The sequence below is a fragment of the Salvelinus namaycush genome, chromosome 23, assembly GCF_016432855.1.
Source record: "Salvelinus namaycush isolate Seneca chromosome 23, SaNama_1.0, whole genome shotgun sequence".
In the NCBI taxonomy this organism is placed as follows: Eukaryota; Metazoa; Chordata; class Actinopteri; order Salmoniformes; family Salmonidae; genus Salvelinus; species Salvelinus namaycush.
The window spans coordinates 10,508,303-10,523,073 of record NC_052329.1 but is presented as its reverse complement, the minus strand read 5'-3'; the positions used below and the strand labels follow the sequence as shown (position 1 = coordinate 10,523,073).

The window sequence follows — 14,771 nt, the reverse complement described above, 5'->3', positions numbered from 1 at the left end:
GTGCCATCATTCCAAGGGTCATGTCAAATGTATTGTCTGAAGATTTGCACATCACTTACCCAGCATGCTTGATTCAGGCTTTCTGTATTCATATGTATGGAGGAGCAACACTTCTCATGTTGTCTATCATGTCATTTGATCGCTACATAGCTATCTGTCATCCACTAAGGTACCATTCCATCATGACTAAGAACACTGTTGTAAGTCTCATTGCCTCTGCTTGGCTGATTGACTTTCTACTGGTGGGAATCCTGTTTGGGCTCACGTTGCGTTTCCCTGTTTGTAAAACAGTTATCGTGAACATCTATTGTGACAATGTGTCCCTGTTAAGACTGACCTGTGCAACAGACACCACAGTGAACAACATCTATGGCTTGTTTATCACAGGTGTACTCCATGGGTTAGGGGCTTTTTCTGTGGTGTTCTCCTACTCATTCATTCTATTCACATGCTTTAAAAGTAGTGACTCTGATGCCAAGCTAAAGGCCTTGCATACATGTGCCACACACCTGCTTGTCTTTCTAATCTATGAGTTTTCAGGTATCATTGTTGTCCTTGTGTATCGAATACCTAACACTCCTCTCCTACTTCAGACATTTGCAGGAATGATATTTGTCATATTACCTCCAGGTCTGAACCCAGTAATATATGGTATCAAAACTAAAAAGATTAGAGTGAAATTACTTCAGCTTTTCTCCATGGCCAAAGGATCAGTTGGAGTAGTAAAAGTCAATAGTGTAACTTAATAATGTAACGTTAATTATTCCTTGTTCTGTTTGTTATACGTTTACATTTCTATTGTCAAGGAAAATAATTCTCAAGAGGAATGTATGTTAAAAAGCATAGGGAAGTCACTGTGTGTTAGAAAGCATAGGGACCAGAAGAGGAGCTATAGGTGGATGGGCTCATTGTAATGGCACAGTGAGGAGGAGACAGGCAAGTGGGACAACACAGGGATTGATCCCTGGTTTCCGATGCAGAGCAGTATATGACTGGCCGTAAGAGTTACTGCTAGACCACGGGCTCTGCACGTCGAGTAAGAGATGATCAACGAGGGGATATGCGTTCTATGAAAAAGAATGAACGACGTGGAAGGTGTGTTCCACGACACGCTATGGGAGTGGAGCTAAGCTTCCACGTCGTTCATTATTTTCCAGAGAAAGTATAGCCCTTCATTGATTATTCCTTCCTTGATGTGCAGAGCCTGTGGTCTAGCAGTAACTCTCATAGCCAGTCATATACTGCTCTGCATCGGAGACCAGGGATCAATCCCTGCGTCCACCCTGTCTACTGTTGTCCCACTTGCCTCTCTCCTCCTCTGTTTCTATATGTAAAGGGTATATATATATTATTAATTGATTAGTCAATTTATGTGATTGTGTTTCAAGTCACCAGAATTACCACAAAAATGAATATTTAACCTTTAATAGGTATAATTAGCTAATACAATTTCCTCCATATACAGTATTTTCATTTATACTTTGGTTTTGTGTTCGAAAACTGTCGGCTGGAATACCACTTTTCTCATAAAATATCAAATAAATTATGTGAATAATTTTTTCAATTTGTGAACCACACTTTCCACCACTCTTTCCTGACACATTCTCAGTTTGCATTTGCATCCTTTGTAGTATTGTTTTATGTAATTGATTCAACCTGTATGGCACTGAAATGAATCTGTCCTCTGATGAAGGGGGCTATGCAACATGATTTTTCAGTCATCAGACCAAATCGTCAGAAGCCATGTGGGCTAAATCCACCCATAGTTTCTGAGAGGATGCTGATCAAGTGCCTCGACTGGAGAATTTCCAGACTCAATCAGTGAAGTGAAACAATAGTGGAACAGAGTGATATTCAGTGTGGATTCCAGGCTATATTTGGTGCAGAACAAAATCACTAGAGGGTGCTGTGAACTAATTTGGACAACGACACGTGTGTCAGTTCATCAACATTGTTCTAATCAGCATCCCAGACCTAAATAGAAATGGCTATGTCTCATTCTATACATTTGAAATCTGTCTTGTTTTGTGGTATTCACAAACTAAACATGGGTTTGGAAGATGGAGAGAAGAGGAACAATTAGGCCTACATCTAGGTCATCATACAACAAACACACTGATCTTTAATGTGAAGAGACGGCCAAATACACCAGACATAATGCATAGGCCTACATATGAGATGTATAACAATTACTTTTACATTTTAGTCATTCAGCAGAGAGACTTACATGAGCAATAAGGGTTAAGTGCCTTCCTCAAGGGCACAGACAGATTTTTCACCTAGTCAGCTCAGGGATTTGAACCAGTGAACTCTCGGTTACTGGCCCTCTTAACCGCTACCTACCACCCCTAGTTTTTGTGTTAGTATTTGATAATCCAGGGAAAGACTACTGGAGTGTAAACTGGGCAAAAGTACATTAGTTTACCAAATCAGACCAACGTTGAAGATTTTATCAATTTTAGACACATTTTCACAGATCAATAAAAGTCTAATTTCAAGATGAGTCCATGTCTCACGCCATCTGTGGTGTTGATCAATCTTTATACTGTAATCCCGATAAAATAGGAAAGATAGGCACCAAATAATATGAAATTAGGTGGTGCCTATGCATCTTAAAATGTGGAGTCATTCTTCAACACAGACTGTTTTAACCATGATCAAAGATGTCACAGGATGGCATTCGTCATAGGAGTCATCAAATTGCTTTAAATGTCTTTCATAGTGTGATGTTTTAGGGAAGGTCTCAATTGCATATTTCTTTCTTCCTCTCTCCGCTCTCCTCCGACCTCTGGCTTTCTTATCCAATGGGTTTTGAGAAGGAGACGAGGAGAGAGAACAACAGGAATATGCAATTGAGATCTTCCCATTGACAGCATGATTTACCTTTTGTTGTGAAACCTTGACAAGCCTGAAACCTCCTTACTAGTTTATTCAAAAGATGATCTTCTACTTACATTGTCTGTTGTTCGTTGCCCCATACCGTTTTTTAAGTGTATTTGTAGGGTTATTTAGTTTGTTCCAACTAAATCAGTCTCTGATTAACATTAGCTTCATAGGGCCGAAAATGAATGGCACCCAACAATGGTTGTTATATTATTTCCCATGTCTGTTAGAAAGCAAGTGAGAGATTTCTTAACACCCCGGGGGGTTCTAAATGGCTTATTGGTTTTAGAATACAAGTCATACATTTACAGTTATGAAGATAAATATAACAACAATTGGTACATCACGCTGCCAGACTGTAAAATACAGCAACATTGCCTAAATACAACCACACTAAAAAGATTGTGACAAATGTCAACAATTAATATAGATTTAGATTAATAATGAATTAGTTATTTTCAAATCTATGTCTACTACTGAAAACATAGTCTAGAATGGAAAGACCTTTGTCTGCAAGAAATTAATTACTTTTACTCTGATATTCTTTGTTTTAAGACAATATATGATTGGATTTAAAGTTGGGAGGAATATTAAAACCTCTTAAGGATTAGCCCCTTTTTTTCGATTTTGGCCAAAAATGACATACCCAAATCTAACTGCCTGTATCTCAGGCCCTGAAGCAAGGATATTTGATTTGATTTGATTTGGATCTCTTTTAGTCCCCATTTGGACTACTCTTCCAAGAGTCCTTAAACATTCAAATACAATGTATAATACGAACACATTTTCACATATAACACACTATTACAAACATACATACAGTGGGGCAAAAAAGTATTTAGTCAGCCACCAATTGTGCAGGTTCTCCCACTTAAAAAGATGAGAGAGGCCTGTCATTTTCATCATAGGTACACTTCAACTATGACAGACAAAATGAGAAAAAAAATCCAGAAAATCACATTGTAGGATTTTTTATTCATTTATTTGCAAATTATGGTGGAAAATAAGTATTTGGTCAATAACAAAAGTTTATCTCAATACTTTGTTATATACCCTTTGTTGGCAATGACAGAGGTCAAACGTTTTCTGTAAGTCTTCACAAGGTTTTCACACACTGTTGCTGGTATTTTGGCCCATTCCTCCATGCAGATCTCCTCTAGAGCAGTGATGTTTTGGGGCTGTTGCTGGGCAACACGGACTTTCAACTCCCTCCAAAGATTTTCTATGGGGTTGAGATCTGGAGACTGGCTAGGCCACTCCAGGACCTTGAAATGCTTCTTACGAAGCCACTCCTTCGTTGCCCGGGCAGTGTGTTTGGGATCATTGTCATGCTGAAAGACCCAGCCACGTTTCATCTTCAATGCCCTTGCTGATGGAAGGAGGTTTTCACTCAAAATCTCACGATACACGGCCCCATTCATTCTTTCCTTTACACGGATCAGTCGTCCTGGTCCCTTTGCAGAAAAACAGCCCCAAAGCATGATGTTTCCACCCCCATGCTTCACAGTAGGTATGGTGTTCTTTGGATGCAACTCAGCATTCTTTGTCCTCCAAACACGACGAGTTGAGTTTTTACCAAAAAGTTATATTTTGGTTTCATCTGACCATATGACATTCTCCCAATCTTCTTCTGGATCATCCAAATGCTCTCTAGCAAACTTCAGACGGGCCTGGACATGTACTGGCTTAAGCAGGGGGACACGTCTGGCACTGCAGGATTTGAGTCCCTGGCGGCGTAGTGTGTTACTGATGGTAGGCTTTGTTACTTTGGTCCCAGCTCTCTGCAGGTCATTCACTAGGTCCCCCCGTGTGGTTCTGGGAGTTTTGCTCACCGTTCTTGTGATCATTTTGACCCCACGGGGTGAGATCTTGCGTGGAGCCCCAGATCGAGGGAGATTATCAGTGGTCTTGTATGTCTTCCATTTCCTAATAATTGCTCCCACAGTTGATTTCTTCAAACCAAGCTGCTTACCTATTGCAGATTCAGTCTTCCCAGCCTGGTGCAGGTCTACAATTTTGTTTCTGGTGTCCTTTGACAGCTCGTTGGTCTTGGCAATAGTGGAGTTTGGAGTGTGACTGTTTGAGGTTGTGGACAGGTGTCTTTTATACTGATAACAAGTTCAAACAGGTTCCATTAATACAGGTAACGAGTGGAGGACAGAGGAGCCTCTTAAAGAAGAAGTTACAGGTCTGTGAGAGCCAGAAATCTTGCTTGTTTGTAGGTGACCAAATACTTATTTTCCACCATAATTTGCAAATAAATTGATTAAAAATCCTACAATGTGATTTTCTGGATTTTTTTTCTCATTTTGTCTGTCATAGTTGAGGTGTACCTATGATGAAATTACAGGCCTCTCTCATCTTTTTAAGTGGGAGAACTTGCACAATTGGTGGCTGACTAAATACTTTTTTGCCCCACTGTAGTATACTAACATAATTACCCAATAAATACTCAATCAAAAATATATTGATTCTTCATCTACTATAGTCCCACAACATTTCTATGTATTATATTTAAATCGTTTAAAATAATGTTTATTTTAAACATTATTTAAACACCTTTATATTGAAAGGTTTCTGGTTTGCACAGTTAATTTATTCCATTTCTTTATTGCTCTAAATCGAAATGTTATTTAGCCTATTTCTCTTTTCTGTCTGGATAACGCATAGATGGTGGACAATCTATTCCTAATATTTACGGAATGCATATGCATATTCTTGATACCATTTGAAAGGAAACACTTTGAAGTTTGTGGAAATGTGAAAGGACTGTAGGAGAATATAACACAATAGATCTGGTAAAAGATAATACAAAGAAAAAAAACAACCGTTCTTTTGTATTTTTTTGTACCATCATCTTTGAAATGCAAGAGAAAGACCATAATGTTTTATTCCAGCCCAGGTGCAATTCAGATTTTATGTGGAGACCCCTATGAGTCTCTGTAATTGCGGGCGAAATAGTCTCAGTCTGTATGAAATAATGGTGAGAAGCCCTAAACACGTGAAGAGGAGAAAACTATTAAATGTGTAGCACAAGTCTGCAGAACTTTGCTTTTAGTGTCAGCTGATCCTTTGTTCCTGAAACATGTGACAAGTACATGAAAGTAAGTGTAGAGAATGGTCCAAACAACTATGACCTGCATGAGGGCAGGAATAAAGAGTCCATAGATGTTATTGATGGCTGTGTTAGCACAGACCAGTTTCAACAGGGAGGTGTTGTCACAGCAGGATTGTGTCATCAGAGATCTACAGCCTGCTAACCCAAGCAGCAGGTTAAAGAGCACCCTCATCAAAATCAACTCACACACCCATATAAGAGCGATAATTGTCCTGATATGAGCATTGGTCATAATTGTGTTGTACCTCAAAGGGCAATATATGCCAATATACCTGTCACGTGCCATAGCAGTCAGGATGAACACTGCTCCCGTCCCATAGATATGAATAAAGAAAACTTGTGACACAAGCAGAGTATTGAAAGGTCCCTGTGTCAAGTAAAAGCTCTTTGATGACCTGCGTAAAGAGTGCCGTGGAGCCTGTAAGGTCATTGATGGGAAGGTTTAGCAGCAGAAGATACATGGGCTAGGGGAGACTCCTGTTGAGGACGATGGTAAAAATCAGGACCAGGTTACAGGCGAGAATGATCATTCAGCTCAGTGCAGCAAAAGCACTTTCAGGGGGGAGATCGAAGCCTTGCAGTGTCAAAACATTTGATGGATTTGATAAAAAGTTATTTTTTGGTCCAGTTCAGATATCTTTATTTCAGAAAAGGGGATCCACAAATATTTATGCTAGAAAAAACTTACTGTACACCTTTCAAAAACGGAAATGACTGACTTGTTATACTGTGGTGTCATTATATGGGCAATTCTTTGTCTTTCTATCACAGATAGGCCTACCTTCTCACAGGGACAAAGTACAGGCATAACAATTATAATATACAACTTAATTATCCATGTACAGTGGACAACTGACGTCTGTCTTTTGCTTTTGTTACAATGAAATCTACTGTATTTACAATGACGGGGTAGGCCGTCACTTTAAATAAGAATTTGTTCTAAACTGACTTGCCTAGTTAAATAAAGGTTAAATAAAATAAAATAAAATATATAAAAATGTATTCTACATGAACGTCAAGTCAGTCAGGCCCAAGCCGCACACAATCACGCACACGCACACGCACACGCACACACACACACACACGCACACGCACACACACACACACACGCACACACACACACTCACACACTATTTTGTGCTGTCTTTGTTATTGTTATTAAAATGCTGAAGACTGACAAAACAAAACAAGTTACACACAATTTACTCAACATGCTGTAGCCAACCCATAACCAATCTTAACCCATTGCACATTTTAACCTCTAACAAATCAATGAAATTAGTCATTGTCTTGCACAAAAAGACGGAACACAACTCTAATTGTCATTGACTGATTTACAAAGGAGCATTTCTTTATTTTATTGGGAAGGCCTTAATAACTGACTAAAGCCCATTCCATGTATTATACAGATTCATCTACAGTATTTATTCTCATTTAACTGAAGATACCTTTCGTTTGTAGAAACCCAGAACATTTTGGCGAATTTCTTTAGTTTTTAGACCATATATGAGTGGATTGAGAATGGGAGGGAACACCATAACTGATACTCCAAAAGCTCTCCTCAAGGAAGGGGCTGCTTGCTCAAATCGATGAGCTATCAGGCTAAAGCAGGCGTTGAACTCTAAGAATAAGAACACGACAAGATGTGTACCACATGTCTGAATGGCCTTGCTCCGGGCATCAGGCGACTTATTCATGACACAGGTGAGCAGGATCTGGATATATGTAAATATAACCACTATCAACGATACACCCTGAAAGACAGCTGTTATCAACAACCCATAGTAGTTGTTTATACGTGTGTCATCACAAATGAGCCTCACCAATGACGGATTGTTACAATAAATATCCACTATTGTTGTTCTGCAGATCTTGAAACGAGTGACCAGAGCCAAGAGAACCACAATCAGGGTAATGACCCAAAGCCACATGAAAACGAGGATTTTCATCAAGTTACTGGAACTCATGATGGAGTTATACCTCAGTGGACAGCAGATTGCGATATACCTGTCATAAGCCATGCCAGTCAGGATAGTTAAGGAGCCAGCTCCGTACAGGTGGACGAGCAGAGCTTGGAGGTAGCATGCAGGGTAGGAGATGGACCTGTTCTGAGCCAGGATGCTCACCAACAGCTGAGGGAAGAAGGCTGTAGCACCAATCAAGTCATTGATAGGCATGTTGAAGAGTAGGATAAACATGGGTTTATGAAGCTTTCTGTCTAGGGCTATGGCTGATAAAACCGTCACGTTGCAAAACACAATGAAACAGTACGTAAGGGTTCCAAAAAGGAACGCTGGGTAAACACCTGATGGAGCTATGGCCAGTGGTTCCATGCTCAACATGTATGTAGAGTTTGTATACATAACTACTGTAGGATGATTTTGTAATTGTCTTCTTGAAAGCAGCCCACCTGAAATAATACAGAAATAGTCATATAGTCTTCAGCACATATGTTTGTCCAATGAATATACTGAATTAAAAGAGCACAATGTTGCCTACTGCAACGAACATGATGTTGTTGTGACTGCAACAAATATGACAGAAAGAACACCTCTACAACTAAAATGAACAAAACAAAAATCTAAATAATACATATACTGTATACATATATAGATATGTATATTTTGCAACTGTTAAACATAACACACATTTTTCTTTGCCTAATGGAAACACATGAATTACATCTACTGTATTTATGTGATAATGCCCGAGATCCCTGTAATATCCTTTTAACCATTCAACCTTCAGGATTAGACCCACCCGTTATATAATAATTAAAGCATGCCTACTTCTCTCTTCCTGGATGTCAGTTCACGACCAGAGCTGGAGTCCACCTTCAGTTGTGACCCCTGTGTGACGGCTCCCTGACAAGGCCCTTTTTATTGCCTCATTATCAGGAAAGGACAGCCCTTTAGTGTCCTAGAGGTCTGTCACCTAGCTGATGTAACCTGGGCTCCTGTGTAGTCTACTTAATGATTAAGAATGTTAAAACAACTTTTGCAATATTATCATCTCCTTAGATTAACATGCAATTTATTGGTGACTGAGATGTAGCAGAATTCTCCCATTGTTTTGCATTAAATTTTGCGAACACTAAATTGTGATCAGGTAAACGAAGCCACGTTTTCGGTTGCTGACTCTTATCCATCATCCATATATTGCCAGTTATCTGTCAATGTGAAACATGGGTGAACTATCAGTTTAGAACAGCCCGACATGTATGAAACAAGGGAACTATCACTTTAGAACAGCCCAATGTATATTATGAGGCCAGTGAACTGTTCCTTTACAACAGCCCAATGTGTATGACGCCAAGTGCATTTTTGTATGTATTTTTGTAAATAACAGCTTGTGCACGATATCTAAGGAAGTCTCCAGTGTCGTGTCTTTGACTATGCCAGATTAATTGCTATGACATGCTATTCAATAAAATAATTTCTCCGTAATTAATATTACCTAATTGAACTAATCATGTAAATATTAATTAACTAGAGAGGGACACCACGAAAGAATATTTATAGAGCTGCTATCTTTCGAATAAACTCTTAAAGATTTAGTAATAGTTTACATCCATAGCAGTCACCTTAATCGTCATTTTATTCAGTCTCATCTGAAAGTGGTAAATCCTTGTTATCTGCAAGAATGCTGGCTAACAAGTTGAATCAGCAATACAAAATTGGGTTTAATTATTTATTTACTAAATACCTAACTAATCACACAGAATCACACATACACAATGAAATCATAACTTGATCACAAATTACGTCATACAGAAAAACATCCCTAGCGGGCGGAATAGATATGACAGCTTGTTACACAAAGAAAAGGGGCGGGATTTTAGTGAAAGAGCGGGAGACTGGAACAGAGGCGAAGCTGTGCTATCGTAAATACAGTATCTTATGCATTCTAAATTACCGCCCATTTGAAGAAGGAAAATGCAATAAATATTTACTCTGAGCTGCGCTTCAGTAGGTTGGTGGTAGATGGACCGTGTCGCCAACCCGAGTCCTCTGTCCTTTGAAGAATGTCTCTGGTGCCTTACTGGATACGTTGGAGTAACGTTGTGTGTAGTAGACGGGATACTCGGACTGTCCTTTCTAACCTGCATTTGTAGCAGCTGTTGCTAACTCAACGGCTAGGAGATATCACTTCTGTAGTGAATACATATATATCTATCCGCGGTGGCGGCTCTGGTGCGGGACGTAGACCCCGCTCCACCTCTGGCTCACCCCACTTTGGTGACGCCTCTGGTGCGGGGACACTCGTCGCCGACCCGGACTGGGGACCCTCTCCGCCGACCCGGACTGGGGACCCTCTCCGCGGGCCCTGGACTGGGGACCCTCGCCGCGGGCCCCAGACTGGGGACCCTCGTTGCGAGCCCCGGACTGGGAACCCTTATCGTGAGCCCCGGACTGGGAACCCTTGTCGCGGGCCCCGGACTGGGAACCCTCGCTGCAGGCCCTGGACTGGGGACCCTCGTTGCAAGCCCCGGACTGGGGACCGTCGCTGGATGCTCCGGACTGGGGACCATCGCTGGAGGCTCCAGACTGGAGGCCGTCTCTGGAGGCTCCGGACTGGAGACCGTCTCTGGAGGCTTCAAACTGGAGACCGTCGCTGCAGGCTCTGGACTGAGGACTGTCGCTGGAGGCTCCGGACTGGAGGCCGTCGCTGGAGGCTATGGACTGGAGGCCGTCGTTCGTGCCATGGATCATCACTGGAGGCTTCTTGCCATGGATCATCACTGGAGGCTTTGTGCCATGGATCATCACTGGAGGCTTCTTGCCATGGATCATCACTGGAGTGAGGAGACGTATGGGCAGTCTGGCACGTGGAGCTGCCACAGGGCTCACCAGGCGGAGGAGACATACAGGAGGATTAGTTCTGGGCGCAGGCACAGGACTCACCAGGCTGGAGAGACATACAGGAGGCCTTTTCCTTGGCTGAGGCACCGGATAAACTGGGCCGTGGAGGCGCACTGGAGGTCTCGAGCTTAGAGCCTGCACAACCCGTACTGGCTGGGTGGTTTTCTTGACCCTGCAAATGCGGGGCGCTGGCACAGGACGCACTGGGCTGTGCAGACGTACCGGAGACACAGTGCGCAGAGCCGGCGCAGGATATACTGGGCCGAGGAGGCGCACTGGAGGTCTGGAGAGCAGGGCTGGCAGAACCCTTCCTGGCTGGATGCTCACCCTAGCCCGGCAGATGCGGGGAGCTGGAATGTGGCGCACTGGGCTAAGAACGCGTACTGGAGACACCATACGCTCCACCGCATAACACGGTGCCTGACCAGTAAGACACTCACCATGGTAAGCACGGGGAGTTGGCTCAGGTCTCCAACCTGACTCAGCCACACTCCCCGTGTGCCCCCTCCCCCCCAAAAAATGGGGGCTGCCTCTCGGGCTTCCTTACTAGCCGTGTCCCTTCGTAACGCTGCCGCTCTGCTTTTGCTGCCTCCAGTTCCTCCCGTGGACAGCGATACTCCCCAGCCTGCCTCCAGGGTCCCTTACCGTCCAGGATCTCCTCCCAAGTCCATGAATCCTTACCACGCTGCTTGGTCTGTTGTTGGTGGGAAGTTCTGTCACTGCTGTTGAAGGAAGTGGACCAAGGTGCAGCGTTATGAGCGTACATTTTCTTTTATTATAAAAAATGACGCCAACAAAACAACAAACGAGAAAACAACCGTGAAGCTAAAGGCTATAGTGTCAACAAACAAAGACAACTTCCCACAAATACAGGTGGGAAAAAGGGCTACCTAAGTATGGTTCTCAATCAGAGACAACGATAGACAGCTGTCCCTGATTGAGAACCCTACTTGGCCAAAACATAGAAATACAAATAATAGAACATAGAATACCCACCCCAAATCACACCCTAACCAAACCAAATAGAGACATAAAAAGGATCTCTAAGGTCAGGGCGTGACACTCTGGTTTTCATATCCATTGGATTTTGAGAAGGAGACGAGGAGAGAGAACAACAGGAGTATGCAATTGAGATCTTCCCATTGACAGCATGATTTACATTTTGTTGTGAAACCTTGACAAGCCTGAAACCTCCTTACTAGTTTATTCAAAAGATGATCTTCTACTTACATTGTCTGTTGTTCGTTGCCCCATACCGTTTTTTAAGTGTATTTGTAGGGTTATTTAGTTTGTTCCAACTAAATCAGTCTCTGATTAACATTAGCTTCATAGGGCCGAAAATGAATGGCACCCAACAATGGTTGTTATATTATTTACCATGTCTGTTAGAAAGCAAGTGAGTGATTTCTTGACACCGCGGGGTGTTCTAAATGGCTTTGGTTATCTATTGGTCCAATTCAGATTTCTTGATTTAAAAAAGGAGGATCCACAAATATTTATGCTAGAAAAAACCTACTGTACACCTTTCAAAAACAGAAATGACTGACTTGTTATACTGTGGTGTCATTATATAGGCCATTCATTGTCTTTCTATCACAGATATGCCTACCTTCTCACAGGGACAAAGTACAGGCATAACAATTATAATATACAACTTAATTATCGATGTACAGTGGACAACTGACGTGTCTTCTGCTTTTGTTACAATCAAATTTACTGTATTAATTCTACGAGCTACACACACACACACACACACACACACACACACACACACACACACACACACACACACACACACACACACACACACACACACACACACACACACACAAACACACACACACACACACACACACACACGCACGCGCACGCACGCGCACACACACGCACACACTATTTTGTGCTGTCTTTGTTATTGTTATTAAAATGCTGAAGACAGACAAACAAAACAAGTTACACACAATTTGCTCAACATGCTGTAGCCAACCCATAACCAATCTTAACCCATTGCACATTTTAACCTCTAACAAATCAATGAAATTAGTCATTGTCTTGCACAAAAAGACGGAACACAACTCTAATTGTCATTGACTGATTTACAAAGGAGCATTTCTTTATTTTATTGGGAAGGCCTTAATAACTGACTAAAGCCCATGCCATGTATTATACAGATTCATCTACAGTATTTATTCTCATTTAACTGAAGATACCTTTCGTTTGTAGAAACCCAGAACATTTTGGTGAATTTCTTTAGTTTTTAGACCATATATGAGTGGATTGAGAATGGGAGGGAACACCATAACTGATACTCCAAAAGCTCTCCTCAAGGAAGGGGCTGCTTGCTCAAATCGATGAGCTATCAGGCTAAAGCAGGCGTTGAACTCTAAGAATAAGAACACGACAAGATGTGTACCTCATGTCTGAATGGCCTTGCTCCGGGGCATATGACACAGGTGAGCAGGATCTGGATATATATAAATATACACCCTGAAAGACAGCTGTTATCAACAACCCATCCCAGTGAACTATCCCTTTAGAACAGCCCAATGTGTATGAGGCCAGTGAACTATCCATTTAGAACAGCCCAAGGTGTATGAGGCCAGTGTGACTATCTGAAGACTAAGCTCAAAGTGTAATTCAATACCTTCAAAAGCATGTTTACAGATGGGTAGGCTCCTAACTCACTTCACTGCACCTCATATAAAGTAGAGGAGAGTGGGCGGATTATGACAATCCCAGAGAGTCCAAAAATGATTTGTGGTGATTATAGTTGCAGCCCCTGAGCGCAGGACAAAAGGGCTTCTGTGGTGCTGCTGTCCCAGTTGTGAAGTACAGCTGTAGTAACACCTGCCCCCTAACAGTCACACCTCCTAACCTAACAGTACACAACCGCAAGACCATCCAAAGGCCTTACTTAAAGGTCAAATGCAGCTATTATTTTTTTTATCTCAATGTGAAATCATTTCTTGGTAACAATTAAGTACCTTATTGTGATTGTTTTCAATTAAAATGGTCAAAAATAAATAAAATAGCATCTTGGCAAAGAGCAATTTCTCAATCAAGAATTTTGCTCGGACTGTCTGGGAGTGGTCTGAGTGGGGAGGGGAAAACTGAAAATTAACTGTTATTGGCAGAGCGGTTTGGAACTCTTTCTTATTGGTCTATTAACTAATTTAGTTAAGAAGAGAGAAGAGGATGTAAAACATGGGCTTGTGGAGAGTCCGCTGTGTGATGAGCAACAGCATGATGGTGAGGTTACAGAAGACAGAGAACAGAGAGAGCAGGAGACCAATGGTGAACACAGGGTAGCTCACTGGGGTAGGGATGTCAAAATTGGCAATCTGCAGGTGGTAACTGAATGTCTGATTAAGATTCTGGCCCGCCATCATCAAATACCTGTAAATGAAGAAAAGATAATCTTATGTACACATTTAATGTACTATAAGGTATGTAAATCTGACTCAATACTAGCACAACATGATCTAAAGCTAGTTAGCTCCAGTCTACCTTACTGTAGGGCTCGTATTAACTGAATTATCAGATTGGTTATATTCAGTCACTCTAGAATTGAAATGTAATCATTTTGTAGTTGATCATTTTAAACATATATTGTCTTTAACTTAACATGTACTCTGCATTAAAGCAATGTGTGTATAAGTATATGGCATGTTATTCAGATGAGTGGTGTAGCTTAGCTGAGGGTTTACCTGTCTGTTACATTTTGTCTAAAAGCAAACAATACCTTGCTATTATGGTGTTAATCTTTCTAAACTAGCTTGGCTAGAGCAGAAATAATTCCCACTCAGAGAACCACTCACACATTCTGACGTAACTCAAGACTAAGTGATGATGTATTAATTACTGTTTATACAGTGCATTCGGAAAGTATTCAGACCTGTTGACTTTTT

General features: G+C 41.5%; 2 protein-coding genes across 2 annotated transcripts; one reads left to right on the top strand and one right to left on the bottom strand.

The window, feature by feature from the left end:
- Positions 1-116: 116 nt before the first annotated feature.
- Positions 117-6,222, top strand: LOC120018956 (olfactory receptor 49-like). The gene is made up of 3 exons (XM_038962166.1): positions 117-389; positions 594-674; positions 6,112-6,222. Exons 1-3 carry the CDS (start codon positions 117-119, stop codon positions 6,220-6,222), a joined length of 465 nt encoding a protein of 154 aa, XP_038818094.1.
- A 221-nt stretch (positions 6,223-6,443) lies between these two features.
- On the bottom strand, positions 6,444-14,249 carry LOC120018955 (putative gustatory receptor clone PTE03). The gene is made up of 3 exons (XM_038962165.1): positions 14,048-14,249; positions 7,653-8,177; positions 6,444-6,478 (listed from the first exon to the last, which is right to left on the bottom strand). Exons 1-3 carry the CDS (start codon positions 14,247-14,249, stop codon positions 6,444-6,446), a joined length of 762 nt encoding a protein of 253 aa, XP_038818093.1.
- Between the last annotated feature and the right edge of the window lie 522 nt (positions 14,250-14,771).